Here is a 25,172-nt window from a genome sequence, read left to right on the forward strand (position 1 = left end):
TCTGCTCTATCTATCCATTTATCCATATCTGTCTATCCATATCATATCTGTACCAAAAAGAATGAAAACCGGGTAGTACACCAATATATATTCTGTTCTATCTAAATATCTTGATTATTGGATCATAAAAATGATTAAATGCCTGAGGTTCACATTGTACTACAATAAATTTTTCACTTAAATATAAGCAATATGTGTCGGAGTCGGAGTTGGAGTCGGTGTAAGGGAAATTGAGGAGTCGGAGTCGGAGTCGGAGTCGCAGGTTTGGCTTACCGACTCCACAGCCCTGTGTGTGACGTAGGGTGGTCTTGTGACCCCATTCTAGCGGTAAGTTGAGAATTTAGTGGTGGGGGTCTCCAGAGATCAGATCAGTTATAAAACCATATTCTGCATACATCAGACTGTCAATGACGGCCTTCAGCAGCAGAGACCGCGCTCTCCTCATAAACACCATCACAGAAACTAGAAATCTGGCACTTCTGATGGTAGATACGGGGCACAACACTTTACCTACCAGAGGCACACTTACATCGGGCAGCATGTTAATCTGACACATCCACTTCAACAAATAGCTACGCATGTTGTGCATAGTAACAATGGGGCTGTTCAAAACGGCCTTTTCGGTGTTGGGATACTTTCTCATGTGCAATGTGATTGCTTCCCTCCAATACAATGTCCTCCATTCATTTCACCTTGATAAGAAGCATGCATGTACTTCGACATTGGTGCGCACATGCTCGCCTTTATCTGCCTGTCGAAGCTTGTCTACAACAAAAACATAAAGTCTCATGTTCCAGTGAAAAAGCAAAAGACTCTTTAAATGTCTGAGAAAGCAAATAAGCCCTTCAGAAAATTAGATTATGTGACATAGAAGTAAAAGCTCTCATTTTACATTTTCCTGTTTTCACGACAGGAGACGGGGATGTAAAAAGTGCACCTGTCATCTACAGCACAAGTGGCGGTCAGACCACTGAGTCACCGAGGAGGCAGGTTGGATCCTGCGCCTCGCCAGCATTACTCGCTTCCCTTCACAACTGGTTCAGACTACACACCCCTAAGGGGGGGAACAAAAAAAAGTATGTATATATCTCTCTATCCATCTGTGTAAGGAGCAAATAATGTTAAAATACATAGTAAAGATTGAGAATTAAAAAGGAATACAGGCAAAATGTGTGCCGAGAGGCAAGATACCTAGATGCTGTGATAAGGTAGCAGCTGGCTACGTTACCCAACTTCTGGGTTATTCTCTAGTGATGGCGATGGAAGATTAGCCTTGTACGGTCAGTCTGCAATTATATGCCACAATTAGGGTATATTGAGAGCCACCCAACACAGACATTCAGGAACCAGACCACAAAAAGAGGCGCCTTCTTTGTCTAACTTGGTTAGGCCACGGTTGGCCATTTTAATCCTACATAGGTTTCTTGTTGAGGACTTTGTTCATAGAGTCTTAGCAGACCCCACTCACCAGTAGAATAAAGCTGTAGTGGATACGAGGCGTGCTGCGGATTTCTGAAGCCCCACTGCTCCCCCTCCCAGATCTTTCAACGCTAAAACAATCATTGCTTTGAAAAGAGTAAAAATCTGCACCAAAATCTGCAATGAAAGTAAAGATTTCACTGTGGATTTTGAGGTGTATTTAAGGAAATACTTTGCAGTGATAATAAAAAGTTTTTAAGAATAACTTGTGCATCGAATTTTGACACTTTGCTATTACCAAATAACCTCCCACTTTCGTCTGAGCAGTATAGTAAATGCGATTACACGGATTACATTTTTTTCACATTCATTGGTTTATAACATCATTCCTTCTTTACAATTGCAAGCAGGAACGCTACAAATCCATAAAACATAATTATATATAAATAAGATGAATACACATCAATTATGCCTAAATACATAAACTGCAAGAGTAATACATATACTCATATGAGTGGCAACCAGAGTCTCCTCAGTCAGGGATAAAGAAGGGTTAGGTGATGGACCCTAGCGCGTTTCAGCCCCCTCTGGGGTCATAGCTAATACTGCAGCTCTTCCTATTCTGACCGGTGGGCCGGACACCCGCTCTGATGGTGGCTTTGTGGCGGTAAAATGGAAAATGAGCGGGTGTTTTCACGCTCGCAAGAACACCCTCTGTTGGCAGCTCCACAATTGAGACTGGGAACTTTTTACTGTAGTGTAGACCGAACATTACAACCCCGGAGTTTGGCAGAATATGTCATCTTGGTGCATTTTCCATCCAGGTTTCCAATAACTGCTCCACCCTTGTGTTTTAAAGAAGCTCAGACCAGGACATTTAACCCTTTTCTCCACTGATAAAAGGTTTTCACAGGAGTCACCATCAACATATTCATCACTCATATCCCAGCTTTATATATGGTCTGATTTACTTGACAAAAAAATAAATAAAATCCACTCACAGTTAAGGAGTTTACCACTAAGGCTGGCCATTCACATTAAACGGCTGTCAGCCGAACAATGCTTTGGCGGATCACTCAGCCGACAGCCATCTCAGATGACTCTTCCCATCAGCCGAACAATTGTTTGTGTTCCCCATTAGAAAATCACAGGCTAAAGGGCCTGTCACACTAAGCGATATAGCTAGCAATATTGTGATATTGTGACGTTATAGAAATATTGCTAGCGATATCGCTATGTGCGATACTTACCTCCGACCGGCTCCCCCGCTGATCGCTCAAGAACGGCCTGGGCCGTTTCTCGTCGTCAGCTTCCTGTGGCGACGACGACACGTGGACGCGGGCAGGAGGATGTCAGGATCGCCTCGTCTGACAGGTAAGTAACGACCCCCGACCACTGCTATGTCGCTGGTGAGATCTGCCTATGTGGCGATCTCACCGATGCACCAGTGATCCTGACCGCGTCATATCACTGGTCGGGATTGCTGGTGCATCGCTAAGTGTGACAGTACCTTAACACATCAACCGGCGACTTATCTCCGGACAAACAACGTGATCAGAAGTCTGAAATTGGACAAGCCAAATTAAAATCTGCTTTGAAGATGCTACCATACAAATCAGACTGTTGGCCGAAATCAGACATTCGAGTAAAGAAGCAACCCCCCCCCCCCCACTGGGGAATCTGAATGACCCAGGAATTAAAGAGTTGCCCACTAATTACAACTCGTATTTACTAAAAAAGAACTTTCCCTAGTATAAAATAAAAATACCAGAACCTTTCGCACCAGTAGCAATACCAGTATCGAGTCTTCTGAGGTTCGTGAGACATGGTTTTACCACGTGATCAAATCAGAGGCCACTAATGAGGTGGACTTCTCACACTCCCTTTGGACCAGCGTTGCCCAAACCCGGTCCTCACGGCCCCCCAACACTTGTTTTCATGGATTTCCATCATATTACACAGTGGAGAGAACTGTAGAAGTTTATGATGCTTTAATAATTCTTTCACCTGTACAATACTAAGGAAATCCTGAAAACATGAAGTGTTGGGGGCCGTGAGGACTGGAGTTTGGGACACACGTCTTTGCAAGGACCTACAACTGCAGCATATTAGCGGCCGCCAATATATACCAAGTGAGCAGCTCAGCAAACGTCAAGCGAGCCTAAGGCTAGGTTCACACTGCATTATGGCAGTCTGTTCAACGCATGCGGTAAACGGACTGCGCTAACGCTACTCCTTTTTTTGATCGCGTTATGCGATCACGCTAGCGCAGCTGCTCCATCTGCGCTAGCCATGACGGACCAATGAACGCTGCAGCCCGCGTCCGAGGTTCCGTCACAGCATGACGGCACATCGCTAACTCATGCCGATTATGACATGCGTTAGCGATGCGCTACGTTATGGCAGTCTATGGGTGCGTTAACGGATGCATTACATTGCGCTAATGCCGCTTTGTAACGCAATCCGTTAAACGGACTGCCATAACGCAATGTGAACCACCCTTTAGAAGATACAGTACCAACGTCGTTAGAACAATGATAGGTGAGCATCGGTCATTTTTATTTTACACTGTGGAATATAGTATTCAAGAAGGAATTGTCCATCAATGGACAACCCCTTTAAATAGTCAGTTAATGATTGCATGCGATACTACATCTCCCGTGTAGCAGCCGCTGCAAGAAAAATTAGCAGTGGACAGCAACTTCTACAGCAAAATCAGCCGTTTCCTGCAGTTGCCTCATTGCAGAGATTGTGCTGGTGCCGGTAACCTTACACAGCGCTGTACACCGGTGTCACTGGGCTGGCTGAATTTATAAGAAAGCCAAAATCTGTTAACTGGAAAATCCATCCACTGGACTTGGACAGTTAAAAGCTGCAGCATGACCGCTGCACGTGACCACTGCAGTCAATCCCTGGGTTAACAGTGATGCAGAATCGTTGTATATTACCGCTGCAGCTAGTTAATAAAGATGAGGAGCAGCATCGCGCGTGTGTGTGTGTGTGTGTGTGTGTGTGTGTGTGTGTGTGTGTGTGTGTGTGTGTGTGTGTGTGTGGGGGGGGGGGGGGGGGGGGGGGGGAGTATGGCTGACTTTATAATTTTTTTTGGTTATTTTTAGAGCAAGCTACATTCATGGAAGACCCTAACACGCTATATTTATACACGAAAACAGCAGATCAGACTAAAACAGGTTCAGACATTACACATAGTTAGGAGCCAGGACACAAAGCAGACAGACCTCTAACCCCAGGAAAATGTGAGATTAGAGATATCAGGTAAATTCTGCCTGAAGAGAAGGCTGGAAAAAAAAAATTAGAAAAAAAAAAAAAGGGGGAAGGGGCAGAGATAGCACCAAAACAGGAATGGATCTGTTTAGAGGTAATGTAGCCCCGGGGCACAGATCACTCATGTTCTGTGCTAGGCCACGGCTTTTCTCGTTTCTTTGCCCAAGATGCTTAGAATCACAGCAAAAAGATAACATTTCTGTAAAACCGGCTGTGTTTTCAGAATAACCAGAACCAATTTGTGAAAGACACGTTCTGTGAATTCACTCTAACGTTAGGTTATCTTCCGGACATGTCCGAGTTGGTGGCGACAGCTGCATGGATTTCGTGTCTGCACTCTCCATGCATGTTAGGACATGCTCTTCTACAAAGCCTTCCTACATACAGCTGAAGGCAAAAAGGACAGGTTTCTTTTACTATGAAAGAGCAGAAAAGGTGCTGTAAAATAACCAAGATGTTCTCAACTACTAAAAGCCAAGTCCATTCCAATTTGCTTCCAATTCTTGCCATCCTTCGCTGATGTGTACACAGCAATATCCTGGCACTGCGTGCTGCAATATAGGGTCACTGCACAATGGGACCCTATAATAATCATTTTGTGGAGATAAGAGGTTGGGGCACATTTTGTATGTGTGTTTTTTTTTTTTTTTTTGCCAAAACAGAAAAATCTCATCTAAAAAAAAAAAAAAAAAAAAACAATAAAAATAATAATTCACGTGACAATTGAAAGTGCAGACAATCCGGTTGTCACTTTGCATCAGCTTCTCAAAGACTGACAAATCAGTTGCCAGCCTTTCAGAAGCGCAACTATACGGACCCCTAGGCAAGTAAAGGGAATCGGTCAAGATTCATGCTGCCCGAAGCCCAAGTGGAAGATCGGGCTCCACAGCCCTGCACACTAAAGCCGGAGCATTTCAGAGTAATGCATACGCGGCTGCAATGGAGCACCCAGGCTCTGATTCACGATGCCTGTAGGTCAGACAGCACATATCTAGACACAGGTTCCTTTTATAGGTTTTTCTCAAATTCTTTCTTCTAGAGCACATCGCTCCCCTGCTTCTGCATTTCCTTCTTGACAGGAGGGGGCAGAGTACACCTTAAGATGGACAGTTCGGACCAGAGATCTGAACGGAGCACTCTCCGATCCTGTAAGAGAGCTTAAGCACTGCAAAAGCAAAAAGCTTACAAGTGCACCTCCTAGGAAACCAGTCGCCTCTGAGACTGTAGACGTGGCCGCTAGCTCAGTCATTAAACAGCAAAACTGTAGAATTTAAATCATTCTGTGGTTGAGAACAGAGAGGATTTTTAAGAAGAGGTAAAAGGCAAAATTGCTTGTTTTTGTATGCACTTTGTAATTTTACCCATTTATCAAAGCGCAAAAACCTTTTCAGAAGCCCTTTCATTGCCTTCATGAAGCTGAATTTCTAAAGACTGCCTCCTAAGGCCTTCACACATCAATCAGTCAGAGTACGGGCCGCGTCGTACGGCTACTGTGCCCGGGTCAGGAGACCAGTGGCCCGTCCTTACACAACGGTCCACACTTGCAGTGTGATACATGGATGTGCGATAACAGAATTAGTCTATGTACACTGGGGGTAGCAGATTTCCTGAATTAGGCGTCCAGTCTGTTACCGAGCAGCGTGCTCCCCCGACCTCTAGTCACTCCTCTACATAGAGAGCAGCCTGTCCATCACTGCAAGAAGCTCAGGGGAGGAAAGGGAAGTGCTCTGCTCATAAATGCAGTGTTACGGTGTATTCCTTACTCACTGATCCACTTTAATATAACTCATTGAATTTGGAATATATCCAACTTTAATAGATCACCTACCAAGACAATTGCAAATTCAGCACGTGCCCATAGCAGTCTGTGGGCACCACAATATAGATAGCACAGATCTCCAATATGGCCATTTATTTAAACACTTTAAAAAAAAAAGTACTTTGTATTTCTACACAGCATAAGAGACTGGGAAGAGTAGACCATGAGTCTCTGTAAGCTGAAGAGACTCTATAAGTGCTCAATTTCGATGATGGGCACACCTATACAAGAAAAATATACTTGATGTCAAGAATGGAGACGTATTAAAGGCACAGAGCCATCAGTCCCTTAGGTCTCCTTAGCCAGGGGCCCCTTGTTTACCCCACTATTTTATAGTATGCTCTGCATTATTAATCAGCTCCTGCCCCCTCATGAAATGTAAGACTGTTTGAGTCATTGCCCCAAGGAGCCAAACGAACCCAAACACAGAAAAACCTGCAACAGATTAGGACCACATGTTCACCCATGCTTTGTTTCTGCACATTCCTGACAGATCTGCTTGAGATATTAACACTGTAAAGCCTGCACGGTCATGGAAACCAGGGTCTGTCAAGTCTTACTGGGATCCAATCAGCCTCCAAATTTTGCTAACAAGGCAATGTCCACATATAGTATTTGCCCCTGCAAAGATATTAAGCAAATTAGCATTGCAGGAAGAAAATCTTACTAGTGATGAGCGAACGTGCTCAGATAGGTGTTATCCGAGCACGCTCGAGTGTTATTCGAGTATCTTGAGTGCACTCACATAATATGCTCGCGTGCCCCCGGCTGCATGATTCACGACTGCTAAGATAGCCGCAGCACATGCGGGGATTACCTGTCCAACAGCCACAAAACGCGCAGACGCAGGGAATCAACATATTATTCGAGCACACCCAAGATACTCGCTAACACGTTATCTCAGCACGTTTGCTCATCACCCCCTTTAAAACTACCCTTTAAAGGGGGCTCTCCAATACTGGACAATCCCTTATTGTTGGACATGGTGCAGCATAAATGTAATAAAAATATTCTTATTTGCCTCCCAAACTACGGCAGCTCCTCCATATTTCTGCCAGTCTTCACTCCGTCATGGGACCACTGCAGCCAATCAGCAGTGGCTGACCAGCTGCAGCCTACACAATTCTACCAGAGCGGAAGAACAGTGGTTCTCCTTCTAATGTAATGGAGATGTAAAGGCTGCAAGCAGCAGTGGACACAGAGCGCACTGGTACAGGGGGTATATGCTGCACACCTGGGCGATTAATAAGGGGTGGTCCAGTAGTGAACTATTCCTTTAAAGGCAATGTCTTATCAGAAATGGCTTACTGTTTACATCAGGTAACTCCGCTACATGTATTTTTTGTTGCTTATTTTTAATCACCATGCATAGATTCAGACCCTATCTAAATACAAGTATGCAAAAGGCCATTATAAACGGGGGGGGGGGGGGGGGGGGGGACTGTGGAACCACCTATTGTGAGCGGCGGATCCGGTGTATAGAAGTGTTACCTGTCATTGCAACCCTGTCTTTGATAAGGAGTCTTCTGAAAACTCTTCTAAAGCACCAGTATAAAAACAGTATGAAAATTGCAAGAAATTAACACTGTAAAGACTGCACGGTCATGTAAACCAGGGTCCGTCAAGTCTTTAATGGTATCTAATCAGCCTCCAAATTTTGCCAACAAGGCAATGTCCACATGTTAACCCCTTCACAACACGTTCCGTACTAGTACTGCGCACCTCGTGTCTCCCCCTTTGATGTGGCTCCGGCAGTGAGCCCACGTTTCCCTGAACATGTCAGCTGTTTTGAACAGCTGACTAGCCCGCAATAGCCGCGGGTGGAATCGTGATCCACTCGCGGCTATTAACCCGTTAAATGCCGCTGTCAACCTCTATGGTTGTCACTGTCAGCTTGCTGTGAGCGCCGCCCAGTGGTGAAATTCTGCTACATAAACGTGATCTGATCATCGCCTATATGTAGCAGAGCTGATTGGGATATGGCAGCTTCTAGTCTCCCATAAAGACTATTGAAGCATGCCAATAGTAAAAAAAAAAAAAAAAAAAAAAAAAAAAAAAATAATGATATAAAAGTTCAAATCACCCTCCTTTCGCCCCCTTCAAAATAAAGCAAAAAATAAATAAATAAATCATTCACATATTTGATATTTCCGCATTCAGAATCACCCGATTAAAATAATAAATAATAAAGGATTTCCCTGATTGCTAAACGGCGTAGCAAGAAAAAAAAAGTCTAAACGCCAGAATTATGTTTCTTTGGTCACTGCAACATTGCATTAAAATGCAATAACGGGCGACCAAAAGATCGTATCTGCACCAAAATGGCATCATTAAAAACGACAGCTCGGCGCACAAAAAATAAGCCCTCACCCATCCCGAGATAATGAAAACTGGAGACTCTACGGATCTCGGAAAATAGCGCAATTTAACAAACTTTGGATTGTTTTTCACTACTTAAATAAACAATAACCTAGACATGTTTGGTGTCAATGAACTCGCAATGATCTGGAGAATCAAAATCCCAGGTTAGTTTCAGCATTTAGTGACCCTAGTAAAAAAGCCAAACAAAAAAAACAAGTGTGGGACTTCACTTTTATTGCAATTTCACCGCACTTGGAATTTTTTTTTCCCCATTTTTAAGTACACAATATGGTAAAACCAATGGCGTTGTTCAAAAGTACAACTCGTCCTGCAAATAAACAAGCCCTCGCACGGCCATATTGATGGAAAAATAAAACACAGTTCTGGCTCTGGGAGGAAAGGGAGCGAAAAACAGAAACTAGAAACACAAAAACGATAAAGGGCCCCATCATGAAGGGGTTAATATCTTTGCGGGGCAAATAGTCATCAAACTAGCATTACAGGGAAAAAAAAGTCTCTCTAATAATAATATATTATTCTATTTTTGCTTCCACATTCTCATATATATGCATACATATACAATAGCCAAAATACATGACAGAAAAGAATCAGTCACTTTCTGATGACAAATTCCGTGTAAGGCCCCCCATCCATGACCGGACATTTCATCTGGCCATGTTCTTGGCTTCTTTGTTCCTTTTCATCTAGGGTTTAGCATGTTCTACCCTTCTGGAACTTAATGGGCAATAAATGCTATGCAAAAATTAGGAGAAGGGGAAAGGGAGCCTAGTAAATCTCCCATTTCCCCTGCTATTGCCCCTCCACCCAGACACTTCATTAAAGGAGAAACCTGCAGGGAATACGAACACGTTGTAATGAATCGCTGGAATTTCACAATGACTGATGTCACAGCCGTTTTGCTGACTCACACGTTTGCCCAGGATTGTGCACATCTGTATTTCAGATTACACAATCCTATTCCAGATGTGACAAATATACCAAAATTCCTTATAATGAACGGTCGGCGCTCCCAATACTTCGCACGAGCGACAATTTACCTAATTCTATTTTTTAAAGCTGGAAATGGATTTTGCATTGACATAAAAATCAACGTCTTGTAGAGGCAGTAAAGTCTAGAATTGTATCTGCCAATTACCTAGCGCCCAATAAGTTAAAAAAAAATAAAAATCATAAAACATGCGCTTGTTTACGTGTTCAGACGGGTCCGGCGTACAGTCGATTCATCACTCGGATAATATCCACGTCCATTCCAGGCAGCACAGTCATGTTTAATATGGATGAGGAGGGACGCATTGCTGAATATTCAGACAAGCCACAAAGGCTTCAATGGTTTCCTTACAGGCTATTTGTACATAGTTGTGTCCGATCTATGAAGCAGTTAAAACAAAAGAGTAAATTGATGCCAAGACTTTTGTTTTTTTTCTTAAGGAGCAGTGGCTGCCAACAAGAAATGTAGGAGGGGGGAGCTGCATCCTGCTGTAAGACATGGGGGCTCTCAGTGATGGGGGAAGAAAATAAACAAGCCTGAGGAATGACCAAATGAGGCCCAGATGTCCGATAGCGAGCAATGTCACCGGAGGAGCATCCTTGTATGGCTCAAGGAGGGGGCGCAGGATGGATTTTGAATCCACCAGAAAGTGAAGACGTCCTGAAAAGGGCAATTACAGGACACCGATCCACATGAAACTCTGTTTACTATAATTTATAGGTATTGCTTTATTATAAGTGATAAAACTCTTATAACATTTAAGAAGGACTTGGCACCAGGGCAAACAGTCATTTTTTTCCCCCTCTTATTTTATGCCCGCTGCTTCCCCGATTATGCCGTCTCTTTATTCTTCTGTTTTAGAAGTCCCTCATATGGTACCAGAGATATGGGCCTTTTTATTTAATGATAATTTTTATGGGGGTGACGCTCACAGGGAAATTTTGCAACGCATCCTAAACACAAGAAAATCCAGGAACAGTGTATAAAATAGTAATAAATAAAAATACAACCATATGGCGGATAAGGGCTGTGTGCACGCAGAAAACACAGCTGGTTTTTTTACAGCGGATTTGATGCGGTTTTTGTAAGCTAAATAAAGATGTTATTTAACAAAATAAAAAAACAACGATTTGTGATGTCATTTCTGTCCAACCCACACTCCATTACACAGAAGATAGATAGATTAATAGATAGTTAGATATAGATATATGGATAGATACACAAATATGGGATAGATATATAGTTAGATATATCACCATATATTTAAGGAAAAAAAATGGCGTGGGCTCCCGCGCAACTTTCTGCGCGCCAGAGGGGTGAAGCCGACGACCAGGGGCCAATATTTGTAGCCTGGGAAGGGGGTAATACCCATAGCCCCTTTCCAGGCTAGGAATATCATCCAGCAGCTGTCTGCATAGCCTTTACTGGCTATTACAACAGGGGGACCCCCCCAAAAAAATGACGTGGGGTCCCCCTATATTTTATAGCCAGAAAGGCTACGCAGACAGCTGAGGCCTGATATACATAGCCTAGGAAGGGGCCATGTATATAGCTCCCCCTCCCCGGCTACAAATACCAGCCCGCAGCCGCCCCAGAAATGGCGCATCTCTAACGTGCGCCAATTCTGGCACTTAGCCCCTCTCTTCCCACTCCCGTGTAGCGGTGGGATATGGGGTAATAAGGGGTTAATGTCACCTTGCTATTGGAAGGTGACATTAAGTCCGGTTAATAATGGAGCGGCGTCAATAAGACACCGATCCATTAGTAATCTTATAATAAAGGGTTAAAAAAAACACATAATAAATTCTTTTAATTAAAAAAAAAAAAAAAAAAAAACACAACACAACACGGTTTTCATATTTTTATTGTACTCCCAGATCCAAGCGACGCCCTCGTCTCCTAAAAAAAAGCGAAAAATAATAAACCAACCGTATACTCCCTGTCCGACAAAGTCCAATTAATAACGAGTGTCCCACGACGATCTCCCCTATAGAACAGTGACAACAGGTGAGGTCACATCTCTATGGGGCCTCCCCGTAATGAACTGACAGGAGACAATGCCTCCTGTAGTCCATCACTGAGGTTACCGAAGTACAGAGTCTCACTTTACAGCACTGCTGCATGAGAATTAGGGTTAGGGCTAGGGTTAGGGTTATGGGACCTCTTTCCCAGAGGAGCGATACACAGAGGAGGATTACCTCCGACTGTCATTTCATTGCTGGAGCCCCTGGAGAGCGGTCGCATCAGCTGATGAGCTGTTCTCCACGGGAGATCGTCGTGGGACCCTCGATATTAATTGGACTACGGCGGAAAGGTAGTGTATAGGTTGCTTTATTATTTTATTTTTATTACAGGTGATCGATGACCTCGGGGAATTAGGTGTGTGCGGTGAGTATGTACTCTATGTTATGTGTTGTATGTTATATGCATGTTCTGTATGTTATATGTTTTTTTTTCTTTACATTCAACACATTAGCCGGATGATGGGACTACTACTGTTTCATCATTGGCTAATGGTGTCAATCACTGTCAGGTTTGCAGGCATAGCCCAATGGGACTTTTAGTCCCATCGGACGATGCCCACATACATACAACCGCAGACCCTCCCCCCCACACACACACCTGCCAGACAGACCGATGACCCTCGGACAGCCCCGCAGCCCCCCCAACAGCCCGATGAGCCCTGCAGACTCCCCAACACACACACACACACACACAGCCCGCACACACATACACTCCCAGTCACCTCACACATCACCGCCCACACACTTCCTCTGCTGCGTTTTTGACACCCAAAACTGCACTAAATCCGCAGCAAATTTGCAGATATTTTTTACATTTGCGGTTTTACTGCGGATTTGCCTGACACAATGGAAGTCAATGGTTGCAGAAACGCTGCAGATCCGCAGAAAAGAAGTGATATGCTGCAGAAAATAAAACGCTACGTTTCTGTGCAGATTTTTCCGCAGCATGTGCACATCAAGTCTGCGGTTCCCACAGATTAACATTGGTTGTGCACTACACTGCGGATTTGATGCAATTCCGTGCGGAAAAAAATTCTGCGAATCCGCAATTGAATCCGCAGCGTGTGCAAATAGCCAAAAAAAAATTATATATAGTGAGCAGCAGGAATAAATTAAGAGGGGAAAAATGGTCACAGTAAGGCTGTGTTCACACACAGCATTTTTTTTGCGTTTTTTCCAGCGGATTTGCCAAAAAATCAGCGGGAAAAACGCAAAAAAGAAGCTTCCCATTCATTTCTATGCATTTCGCACTTTTTGTGCATATTGATGCGCTTTTTTCCGCAAAAAAAACGCATTGTGGTAAAAACGCAGCATGCTCATTAATTTTGCGGAAAAATCCGCATTTCTAGCCATTTGCTATGAGACTGGGGACGCGCGGAAAACACGCAAAAAACGAGCAGAAAAAAAACGAGCGTTTTCTGGGAAGGAGTCCGATTTTCATGCAGAAATTTTCTGCATACGTGGGTACATTGACTAAATATACCGGGGTAATTTTCAGGCTAACAATTAATTACGGTAACTCACCCATAATGTGACGATTGGAGCTGCTTCTCCATCACTGGGGGATATATATATCACAGGTGGTAGGATATACAGTACTCGGGGGGGGATATACAGCACTTTCGGGGTAAATGCAGCAGCTGTGGGGGGATATATAGCACTGTGGGGGGTGGGGTGGGGGGGACAGGGATCGTCGGGGAGGCTCATAGATCACCGGGGGGACAGATCACAGAGGGGTGAAACGAAGATCACAGGGGTGCATATAGCATTGGGTGACTGATCACAAGGGGCACATGGGACCACAAACATCACAGTGGGTACATAGCAGGTGGGCACATAGATAACATGGGGCACAAAGCTGGGAGCCACAGATATCACAGGGGTGCACATAGCTGGGGGCACAGAGATCACGGGGGGCATATAGCTGGAGATCACAGGGGGCATAGATATCACATGGGGAAACAGCTGGGGGGGCACATAGATGGAGGGCACAGATCACATGTGGAAACATAGCTGGAGGGCACTGATCACGGGGTATACATAGGTGGGGGGCACAGATCACGGGGTATATATAGGTGGGGGCACAGATCACATGTGGAAACAGCTGGGGGCACAGAGATCATGGAGGGCACATAGCTGGAGGGCACAGATCCCCAGGGAGGCACAGAACTGCAGGCATGCACTCACAGAGATCGCTGACTCTCTGACAGCATCTCCTCTTCTGGGGCATGTGGACGGGAGAGCATTGGGTGCTAAACCCGCCCACCCAGACGACGTCATCATCATGAGTAGGGCAGGTAGCATTTTGTAATGAACGCTGCGTGCCCGTGCACTTCGGGGTTAAACGGCTGGCAGCTGACAGGATACAGCTGCCGCCCGAGCATTGGGGACTCCAGGGACCTACCCACGGGCCGCATGCGGCCCGGAGGTTCCCCACCCCCGCTTTAAGTCAAAGGGCCTATAAATGGCGGCTTTCAACCATAAATGAACATGCATTCGATGGAATTGAAGTAGGAAAAATCGTTCCACGGAAGGCACACTGCAATTGTCGGAAACAAAAGTTTTCCGGTTGGATACAACAATGATCATTCCCTAAGGGTATGTGCACACGTTGCGGATTTGCTGCAGATCCGCAAGTGATTCACAGTACAATATTATTCTATGGGGAAAACAAATTTGCTGTGCACATGCTGCGGAAAAATCGGCGCGGAAAAGCAGCATTTTTTTCCGCACCATGTCAACTCGTTGTGCGGATTCCGCAGCGTTTTTACACCCATTCCATTATCGGAAACCGCAGGTGTAAAAACGTAGGCCAAATCCGCACAAAATCCACATAAAAAACGTGCAGATTTTGACCTGCGGATTCTGCCAAGAGATGCCGATTACGCGCAGAAAATTCCGCACAACAATCTGCAACCTGTGCACATACCCTAACAGTCCATCTATTACCAACATCGCTTTCAGTAACACTTAGGCCAGGTTCACATAGCACTGACGAGCTGCGATAAGAGTTATGCTATACCGCTAGCACAGATGCTCCATCTGCGCTAGCGGAGACGGAGCCTCAGACGCTGCAGCCGGGGTCCGAGGCTCAGTCACTGAATGACTGCACATCGCGAACGTGTGCCGCTTTACGGCATGCGTCGCGAAGCGCCAAACAATGGAGGGCAATGGCAGCGTTAACGCAGTCCGTCTAATGGACTGCCGAGACATAATGTGAACCCAGCCTTAGGGTGTGTGCACACGTTGCGGAATCTGCTGTGGATTTTTCCGTGCGGATTTGCCTAAATTCACAGGTAAATCCGCATGTCAAAAGACCTGTGTTTTACCTACGGAGCCTGCGGTTTTCCTCTGCGGTTTGACACCTGATCATGGAGCAGGTGTCAAACCGCTGCAGAATCTGCACAAAGAAGTGACATGCTGCGGATTTAAAACTGCAGCAAATCCGCTCCGGAAAATCCGCATCATGTGCACAACATTTATTGTTTTGCATTGAGTATAATGGTGCAGAGCCAAAACTGCTGCGGATCCGCAGCAGAATCTGCAACACGTGCACACACTCTTAGCACTATGGATACTTCTTGGTGTGAAAATCCACAATATAAATTGACAAGCAGGCCAATTTGGCTGCAGATTTCCTCCCCAGCACGTGGATGAGACTTTGTACAATGCTGGTACTGTAAAGCGCTGCAAGATTTTCCACCTGGACAGTCGGCACTGGAAATCCAGTGCAGAAATATACCCCAAATGCTCCAAGTACTCTTCTGGAAAGACTGTAGACCGAGCACATGACATGACACTACCTCACAGTCTGAAAAACACTGGCTCTGAGTGCAGCAAAACAAATAGGGGTAGCAGGAAAGGCTCTGTACTCCAAGTAAAATGGGATTTTACAGTGTGTCTTTAAATTATCCTGTGGTTGCTGGCAGGGAGGCTGAAGGAAAGAGAATTTCCCCTTGCAGCAATATTCTATTTTCAGATGGCTCCCGCTGATACCGGGAACAATTCTGTTAATATATCAGGGAATTGCTTCATTTATTTAACGCAAGGCCTCTTCTTGGCCAGTATAACACACAGCCCAACACCCTACGAATAGTAGTTTGTTGGGGAACCATCCGCATAGCAACCCTAAGCTCACAGCCGTGCAACAAACTCAAAAAAAGACTAAACCTGCCCATCCACAAAACAAAGCTGGCGGAAATGGACAATTTGTATTTCAGGTGACCAGCGCTTTAAAATTACACATGGTTTGTGATGGACGACTACAGTCTGCCAAAAAAACTGATCTGGTATGTAGGAATTCTTTGAACAGAAATTCGATGTCAGCCCTACTAATTGATATTTGTGGGAACACAAATTTATATACGGTAATATCTCAAATAGAAGAATACATATACATGTAACCGCACAGGAACAAAGTGGACAGGAACAAAGCAAGGGCTCCGACTACACACATACATCCATCATGTGATACATAAGGGGCATGTATCACATCAAACTAGCAGTCTGACAAAATATACAGCTGGCCCTGATGCAATCACCAAAGCGTGCCCGTTTCCTCATCCCTAGAGTTATTCCTGTCTGCCACGAAGGCAAGGAAATGCATCCCTGACAGCAGCCTGTGTGCACCGCCATCTCCACAGTGAGCTCTGCAGCTGCATCTGTCACTGACAACCTCTCCAGGGAGCAGTGGAAGGTGACAGGAAGGCAGCAAGGAACCAGAGCCAGGAAGATGTGCAATGGGTCTATTGTGCAACTGCAGAGTCTCTAATAACATGTGCCAATTCCACACTTACTCATTAGATCACTTGAAAGCGGCCCGGTCACCTCTCTGGGCATGTGTCTCATACAAGGCTGCATTGTGCTGTTCCTCAGTTTACTCATACATTTCTAAGAGGCAAAACAAACAGCTGGGTGTCATCAGTTGGGAGGTAGGGAAGGACCCCTAAGGGTATGTGCACACGTTGCCGATTGCTGTGTGGAATTTTCGGTGCGGAATCTGCATCTCTTGGCAGAATCCGCAGGTCAAAATCTGTGCGTTTTTTATGCGGATTTGGCATGCGTTTTTTACACCTGCGGATTCCTATAATGGAATGGGTGTAAAAACGCTGCGGAATCCACACAAAGAATTGACATGCTGCGGGGGGAAAAAAACGCTGCGCTTCTGCGCTGATTTTTCCGCAGCATGTGGACAGCATTTTTTTTTCCCCATAGAATAACACTGTACTGTAAATAACTTGCGAATCTGCAGCAAATCTGCAACATGTGCACATACCCTAAACAGTCGGACACTGTCCAATCAGTGACTGCAAGTTCCAGACTGTAAGGAAACACCCCTTTGGCAACATAAACGCCAACAACATGCAGTAACCACAGATCCACCAAACCGCTGCACAACCAGCTCTGCCCTCACCTACTGTATCCTCACCCAGCCCTTGTAGATTGTGAGCCCTAGCAGGCAGGGTCCTCTGTCCTCCTGTACCAGTTGATACCTGTGTTGTTTAAGATTACTGTACTTTTTTTTATTATTATATACACCCCTCCTCACATGTAAAGCGCCATGGAATAAATGGAGCTAAAAAAAATGAACAACAACAAGGTGTCAATTTATTACATGCATTTCTAAGCGGAACAATCACTATTTTTATTTCTGCTCCCGACATACACAGCATATTATATCCAGTGATGGCAGAGAACAATGCCACCTCTGCACCGTTCCACTACAACAGGCACAAACCCCAGATACCGTCATATCCCGGCTAATTCACTGTCTGAGCACGTAAGCGTAAGGGCCAAACTACAGCCGCTAACATCACCATGGCAACTGCCAATGTACGATCTTCAAGAAGGTAGCCATGTTCAAAGCCACAAATTATTATTACATACAATTATTAATCGCTAGCACAAAAAAAAAATTGAGGCAAAAACAGCAATAAATGTTATATACAGCACCCTAAATAATTCAAGTTCCGTTGTTGCAGGAGCTTCACCATCAGTCCACAAACATACCAAGATTTCTTACTCGGGTCTGCTACATCTGTACGTGAACTGTGGAAATATCTTCAATATAAACGCATATGAATTACACAAGGACGGCATGGCCAACATATTGCAAGAAAATAAAAATTTTAAAAAAGGAAAGGAAGAAAAAAAAAAAATACATCTCTGAACTCGTCTTCTACCGGTTCAGACAGAACGAATCAGGGCTGTTTATGGAGGCACAAAGACAGGAGAGGTCATCCAGTAATTTACTACTACACACAATCTGAAGTTGAGACATTAAATTTGGCAATCTCCTCCAGCTGAGGAGGATGGGTGCGCACGGCGAGGAGATGCCAGCTGTACAGAATTTCCTTCCAGCTGTTTGGCCTCTCTCCATACCAAGACGGAGAGGAGCTGCTGGCAGAGACTGAATGACGACAGAGAAGATGCAGAATAGCATTAGGGAAAACAAAGGGCGACCAGTGGAACAGGGCCAAACCCCCTCATGTGCCAGCAAACGCACCCAAACCTCGTGCTACTTACAGGAGTGTGATAGAACTCAAGGAAAGTAGAGGAATGGAAAGGACCAGGAAAATGCACAATGCATGCAGTCTATGTGCAAGTCATTTAAAGGCCACTTGCACTGCACATGCATCAGATATACAGTATGTTGTACAGTACTAAGTGATCCTCCTGGGGTACAGCTTAAAAAAAAAAAAAAAAAAAAAGAGGGCAATTTCTTGGCGTCTATAACGAGTGGTCACTTTCCTTATAAACCTTCAATAAGGCTCTGCTCACAGATTATGTTGGAGACATAAATCAGGAAATCGTATATCTCAGATGAAACTCTGCGAAGTATCCCACCACACTGCTTGAGAGTGGGATACGATACTAAACCACTGGGCATTTAATGGCGTTATACATTTGTTTGCCTAATACAGTACTACTTACTGTAAAGATGGAAAGAAAAACAAAGCCTTGCTAGACATGGCTCTTAGCCACCATATACATAACAGCGCCACTCTTGCCAATGGTCTGTGTCAGACATAGCAGCTCAGACTATTCAGCGATGAGCCCAGACCACGGTGATATTGGAGAATAAAAGTGGCCACGCTTCGACCATCTTATACAACCCCCTTATATTGCCGGTGTCATTTACACATGGATGGATATTATTTTTGCAGAAAAACTAGGTCTGACTTAAAGACTAATAACCTCCTTTTTACTAGGTCTATACATGTGTGGTTACATCAGTAGAGAAGGAGTTAAACCCTTTTCCCATATAACAATATTTCCTAGGGATGCCTTGTTCCTGTGTGAGCACAGTACTACACAATGTGAAGGAAGTCTGCTGACCTCAATGAACCCTTGCACATGCTGGGGGAAGGGAGCGATGTCTGGGCTCTATGATATGGGGCCTTGTCCCAGCCAGGCAAATGACAGTCGGTCCAGAAAAAGGGGGAAATGATTCCCACTTCAATGCAGTGAGCAGCGGTGGTTCCTACATTCCTACACCCCTTATAATAACAGTCCGGAGCGGGCCCCAGTTGCAGGGGAACAGGCACAGCCGCTGCCTGGAGATCACACTTTTTTCTCTTTTCCATTCCATCCCTTCCTACGAGCTTTTCCAGGGCTGTAAGACCCCCTTGAGAGATGGAGATGTAAAGCACTGGACAAGCAGAAACTACAGTAAATCACATGAAAATGGATGGGGGGAGGGCTGCACGCCACAAGCCGGGGAGGCACATCTGTAGCCAGGCATCCCCTTCTCAGATTGTTCCTATTAAGTGGGGGGTAATATATCACCACCAGGGCTACTCGGGGGCCCTTCTGGAATTGAAAAGGAGGCTGTTTTATGATCAAACATACTGACACTTAACCCCATCATTCCCACCAAGAAGCCTAGGAAGGAAATTTCCTATACTGTTATACAAAAGAAAAGTGTGGGGGGAGGGCAATAGGAAATGAAAATCTGTAATGTCAAGTACACAGCAAACAAGGGGAGATCAGACCGGACCGTCACTCTCGATCCCTGGAAAGCTGCTCCCCTAAATCACAAGGGTATTCAGCTTACATCTCAAGCCTTTCACCATCCAGAATGTCATATATTCAGCCAGCACCCCAAGAATACATTGTGTGAAAAGGTCAATTACAGGGCTACATTATTCATAGATCCACATGCTATGCAAACCCCAATATCCTACCCCCGCAAGCATCTATAAGCTCTAGCTGCACCCCAAGCCACAGATCAAAAAGCAATGAAAATCTGACACTGCACACTCAAATAATAATGTCCTACACTGCTAGTACGAGGTTACATAAGCTCCAGCAGCACCCCAAGAGATATGCACCAGCATCGCAGATCACCCACGCACAAAGCACACCCCATTATGTCCCAAAACCCCTGTAATAGCCTTCTATAAATTCTACTGGCCCAAAAAAATATGCAAGCAACCCAGATAACATAATGACAAATCTCATATTAATAATCTCCTACACCCCAATAATTCTATTAACTCTAGCTGATACCAAAAACATAGATCCCTATATACTGAAAGCCCCAACATTACTTATGTCCAAATCGTGGGACTGACCTCATGAGCTCCCTTAGGACCCCAAAACACATCAGTACACATCGCAGATCCCCCATATAGTGAAAACCCCAATATTATTAATGCCCAGCACCCCCCGGTACATGCCTTCATAAGATCTAGCCGACAAAACAGAGCTACAAACCGCAGATCCCCCCTATACCGCAAGACCCAATATTACATCTTACAGCTCTAATATAGGCTTCTATAATCTGTAACAGCTCCCCAAAACATCTGCAAGCCCCCATACTCCAGTACACTACAAACCCCAATATTATGCCATAGTATATGCTCACAAACTCTAGCAGCACCCCTAAGCAGATCTACAAGCATCACATATCCCTCACATTGAAACCCCCAACATTTTGGCTGTCTAAAACCCCCATTAGAGACCACAATGACCTCCGACAGCCAGAACACATGTGCCAGCACCCCAGACCCCCATACAAAGATATCGCCAGTGTTTATATTCTCCAGCTCCCCCCCACCCCCGGTATTCGCTCCATAAGCTGCGAACACATCTGTAATATCCCCAGATCCCCCACGGATGGATCCCTTCTCACTTTCCAGTCTCCTCTCCATAAACTCCCAGTGTCAGAGCCGCTCCTCGCAGCCGCAGGCTGGGACACACGGGGCAGCTCCTCGCAGCCGCAGGCTGGGACACACGGGGCAGCTCCTCGCAGCCGCAGGCTGGGACACACGGGGCAGCTCCTCGCAGCCGCAGGCTGGGACACACGGGGCAGCTCCTCGCAGCCGCAGGCTGGGACACACGGGGCAGCTCCTCGCAGCCGCAGGCTGGGACACACGGGGCAGCTCCTCGCAGCCGCAGGCTGGGACACACGGAGCAGCTCCTCGCAGCCGCAGGCTGGGACACACGGAGCAGCTCCTCGCAGCCGCAGGCTGGGACACACGGAGCAGCTCCTCGCAGCCGCAGGCTGGGACACACGGAGCAGCTCCTCGCAGCCGCAGGCTGGGACACACGGAGCAGCTCCTCGCAGCCGCAGGCTGGGACACACGGAGCAGCTCCTCGCAGCCGCAGGCTGGGACACACGGAGCAGCTCCTCGCAGCCGCAGGCTGGGACACACGGAGCAGCTCCTCGCAGCCGCAGGCTGGGACACACGGAGCAGCTCCTCGCAGCCGCAGGCTGGGACACACGGAGCAGCTCCTCGCAGCCGCAGGCTGGGACACACGGAGCAGCTCCTCGCAGCCGCAGGCTGGGACACACGGAGCAGCTCCTCGCAGCCGCAGGCTGGGACACACGGGGCAGCTCCTCGCAGCCGCAGGCTGGGACACACGGAGCAGCTCCTCGCAGCCGCAGGCTGGGACACACGGAGCAGCTCCTCGCAGCCGCAGGCTGGGACACACGGAGCAGCTCCTCGCAGCCGCAGGCTGGGACACACGGAGCAGCTCCTCGCAGCCGCAGGCTGGGACACACGGGGCAGCTCCTCGCAGCCGCAGGCTGGGACACACGGGGCAGCTCCTCGCAGCCGCAGGCTGGGACACACGGGGCAGCTCCTCGCAGCCGCAGGCTGGGACACACGGGGCAGCTCCTCGCAGCCGCAGGCTGGGACACACGGAGCAGCTCCTCGCAGCCGCAGGCTGGGACACACGGAGCAGCTCCTCGCAGCCGCAGGCTGGGACACACGGAGCAGCTCCTCGCAGCCGCAGGCTGGGACACACGGAGCAGCTCCTCGCAGCCGCAGGCTGGGACACACGGGGCAGCTCCTCGCAGCCGCAGGCTGGGACACACGGAGCAGCTCCTCGCAGCCGCAGGCTGGGACACACGGAGCAGCTCCTCGCAGCCGCAGGCTGGGACACACGGGGCAGCTCCTCGCAGCCGCAGGCTGGGACACACGGGGCAGCTCCTCGCAGCCGCAGGCTGGGACACACGGAGCAGCTCCTCGCAGCCGCAGGCTGGGACACACGGGGCAGCTCCTCGCAGCCGCAGGCTGGGACACACGGGGCAGCTCCTCGCAGCCGCAGGCTGGGACACACGGGGCAGCTCCTCGCAGCCGCAGGCTGGGACACACGGGGCAGCTCCTCGCAGCCGCAGGCTGGGACACACGGGGCAGCTCCTCGCAGCCGCAGGCTGGGACACACGGGGCAGCTCCTCGCAGCCGCAGGCTGGGACACACGGAGCAGCTCCTCGCAGCCGCAGGCTGGGACACATGCTTTACTAGACAGGAAAGAAAACAAGGAACGTAAACAATGCGAGAGACGAGCTGCCCAAGATGTGAGCCAAGACCACCAGAAGGATCAGCAAGACCCCCAACTACAGCCCAAGAGCGAGGCCCTGCACATCTGCAGGGGGGACTTTACACCAGAGCTGCTATTTAGGAATAGGAAACCCCCAAAACACAGGGGGCACCCCAAATCATCAGGACGAACCCCAGCAGCTTCAGGGCCATAAACACGTGGAGGGGCAATGCTGGCATCACACTACAGTTTGGGCCCCCCCCCCCTTGCCATTTTTGGCCTCTTCTACATCCCCACAGTGGGAAGCCCCCTGCAGTAGCAGAATAAAGCCCCTCTACCCACCATAAGTACAGGGGCCCCTGGGGCCAGTAGCGTGACCACAGACACTGGAAGAGCCGCCCGTGGAATGGGACCCTATTAAAGGGCCAGTCCCCCAGAAAGGCAGCGAGGGATCCATGCAAGAAGTAATGGGAGCAACAGTTGAAGTAAGTGACAAGAAAGTGCAGAGCCGTCAGACGGCAGGATGTGATGGAGCCATGTGCGGAGCTCCTGAGCAGCAGCCCTGCACACTATGTACTGTGTGGCCCCTGGAGAGCCCGCGGGGGCCCCCGTGCTGGCAGAGGAGCTCCTGCCTCAGCAGAGCCCGCAGCCCCGGGGCAGGATGCCGCCACACAAGCCGGCTCTCTTACCGATAGTTCGGGGTTGCTGTTGTCCCGGTGAGACACGGCTCGTATGACTCCGGCTCGCCAACCCCATCGGCCGATCTGCCCGATCTCCCCGAGCTCCGGCGGCTCCTCTCCTCCTCGGACCACACACACGAATCGCTTCCCAACCAGCTCCGGCCGCGCTCCCAGCGCCATGGCCTCCAGTCCCGGGAAGAATAGAGCGGAGGCTCCAGTGAGACTGATTAGCGGCGGCCGCGCATAGTGACGCCCCGGCTCGGAGGAGACAGGACGGTGAACTCTGTGCCGGCTCCAGCCGCCGCCGCCGCTGCCGTGTCCCCCTCACAGCCCGAGGCAGCCTGACATTGAGCGCCGGCTGTTCTACACACACTGGTACCGCTCCGCCCGTGTCAGATGTACGAGACTCACGGCGCAGACTGTGTCCTTCCGCCAGACTTCACTAGGGCTTTCAAAAGAGTACTCCGAAATTTTCCCCGGTGCCCCGTGCCCGGAGCCCCGCACAGTCACGTCTGTGTCACGTCAGCCCGCACCCAATCATGAGCTGTATTATCACAGCGGCCAATGGCTGGCGGAGTGCGGGAGGCAGATGTGGGAAATAGTCATTACTTTCCCTTGAAAGACCTCGGTTACCCTGAGAGAGGTGAAGGCAGCGGTGCAGCCAGTCACTGGCGCTGCTGCCGGTCATCACCGCGGGAGGGGACGGCAGCCTGCTGCCTCTGGGCTGTGTGTGAAGAGCTGCCCACACTGAGGGGTCCCCCAAAACTATGAGACTTGTTGGCCCCAAGTCATCATGTGTGGGGTGGGAGCGCACTCCTCGTTTGTCGTGAGGTATTCCTTGCTGTCTTTTTGCGTCAAATTTTACAAAACGGAGCCCGCGCGTCCTCAGTTATGCGTCAAGTCAGAAAAAGGTCTTTATTTTTCGTTTTTTAACTCTTTTTCAGCAAAAAAAAGTTCGCAATTTTGGAAATTATCACAAAAATTGCACCAATAAACATGGAGAACTCTGTAATACCCCAGTGGGAGCGGAGCGGAGGCGACATGAATTTTTTGCAACTTTATTTTTTATTAAAAGAATCACTCAAAAACATTCGGAATCACTAAACTTAACCCAGAAAGAAGAAAAAAAAGAAGACAAGAGGGCAAAATAGATCTGAAAAGAGGTGTAAAGAGAATAATGATTTGGGACCAAAGCGAAAAAAGGTGGAAAACACAAAACTAGAAAAAATCAGGAGCAAAGGCAATGATGAATAGGGGGTGATAATGTGCTAACGTGGCCAGGAGCACAATCCCCCAAAACTGCACCGGCGGTCCCCAATCTCATCCCAAACCCCAGTAGGTTCATATTAAGCCCCTAAAAAAAAGGAAAGAAAGATCCGGATCCGAAACTCAAATTGAAAACCTTTAATTAGATTCAAGTTTTTCACTTTTTTTTATATTGCAAACAATAATTCTACCTAAAGGGAATTTGTGATCCGGATTTCACCCCTAAAATAATGTACGACGACATCGGAAGTCTATAGGACAGCTATGGGCAAATCAACAATGAAGTCACCGGACAAGGTCCTCTAATCAAGGAAATGTAGATAACGGGGGGCAGAGGGTGCTGTCACCCTGGGCCCCGCGCACAGAGGGGCCCAGCCGGAGCGACGCTATGTGCACAGCTTGCCTATAAGGTCTGAGGTAGAGCAGGGAGACACAACATGTCCCGGCCCCATCGCTCTCAGGCAGGATAATGCAATGGTTGAGGCACTGTCAGAGTCCTGGCACATGTGACGTCCTGTGACAGCACCGACGCCTCAGCAATT

General features: G+C 47.5%; 1 protein-coding gene across 2 annotated transcripts in view; it reads right to left on the reverse strand.

The window, feature by feature from the left end:
- JMJD1C (jumonji domain containing 1C) overlaps positions 1-23,780 on the reverse strand; it is a 278,879-nt gene extending 255,099 nt beyond the window's left edge. For both annotated transcript variants that reach the window (XM_073548302.1, XM_073548301.1), the window contains exon 1: positions 23,374-23,780. In XM_073548302.1, the coding sequence (XP_073404403.1) occupies positions 23,374-23,544 (171 nt within the window). In that variant the 5' untranslated portion in view covers positions 23,545-23,780. The remainder of the gene's footprint in view (positions 1-23,373) is intronic.
- Between the last annotated feature and the right edge of the window lie 1,392 nt (positions 23,781-25,172).

The sequence above is a fragment of the Dendrobates tinctorius genome, unplaced genomic scaffold, assembly GCF_039654945.1.
Source record: "Dendrobates tinctorius isolate UK_male_01 unplaced genomic scaffold, ASM3965494v1 ptg000156l, whole genome shotgun sequence".
Classification (NCBI taxonomy): domain Eukaryota; kingdom Metazoa; phylum Chordata; class Amphibia; order Anura; family Dendrobatidae; genus Dendrobates; species Dendrobates tinctorius.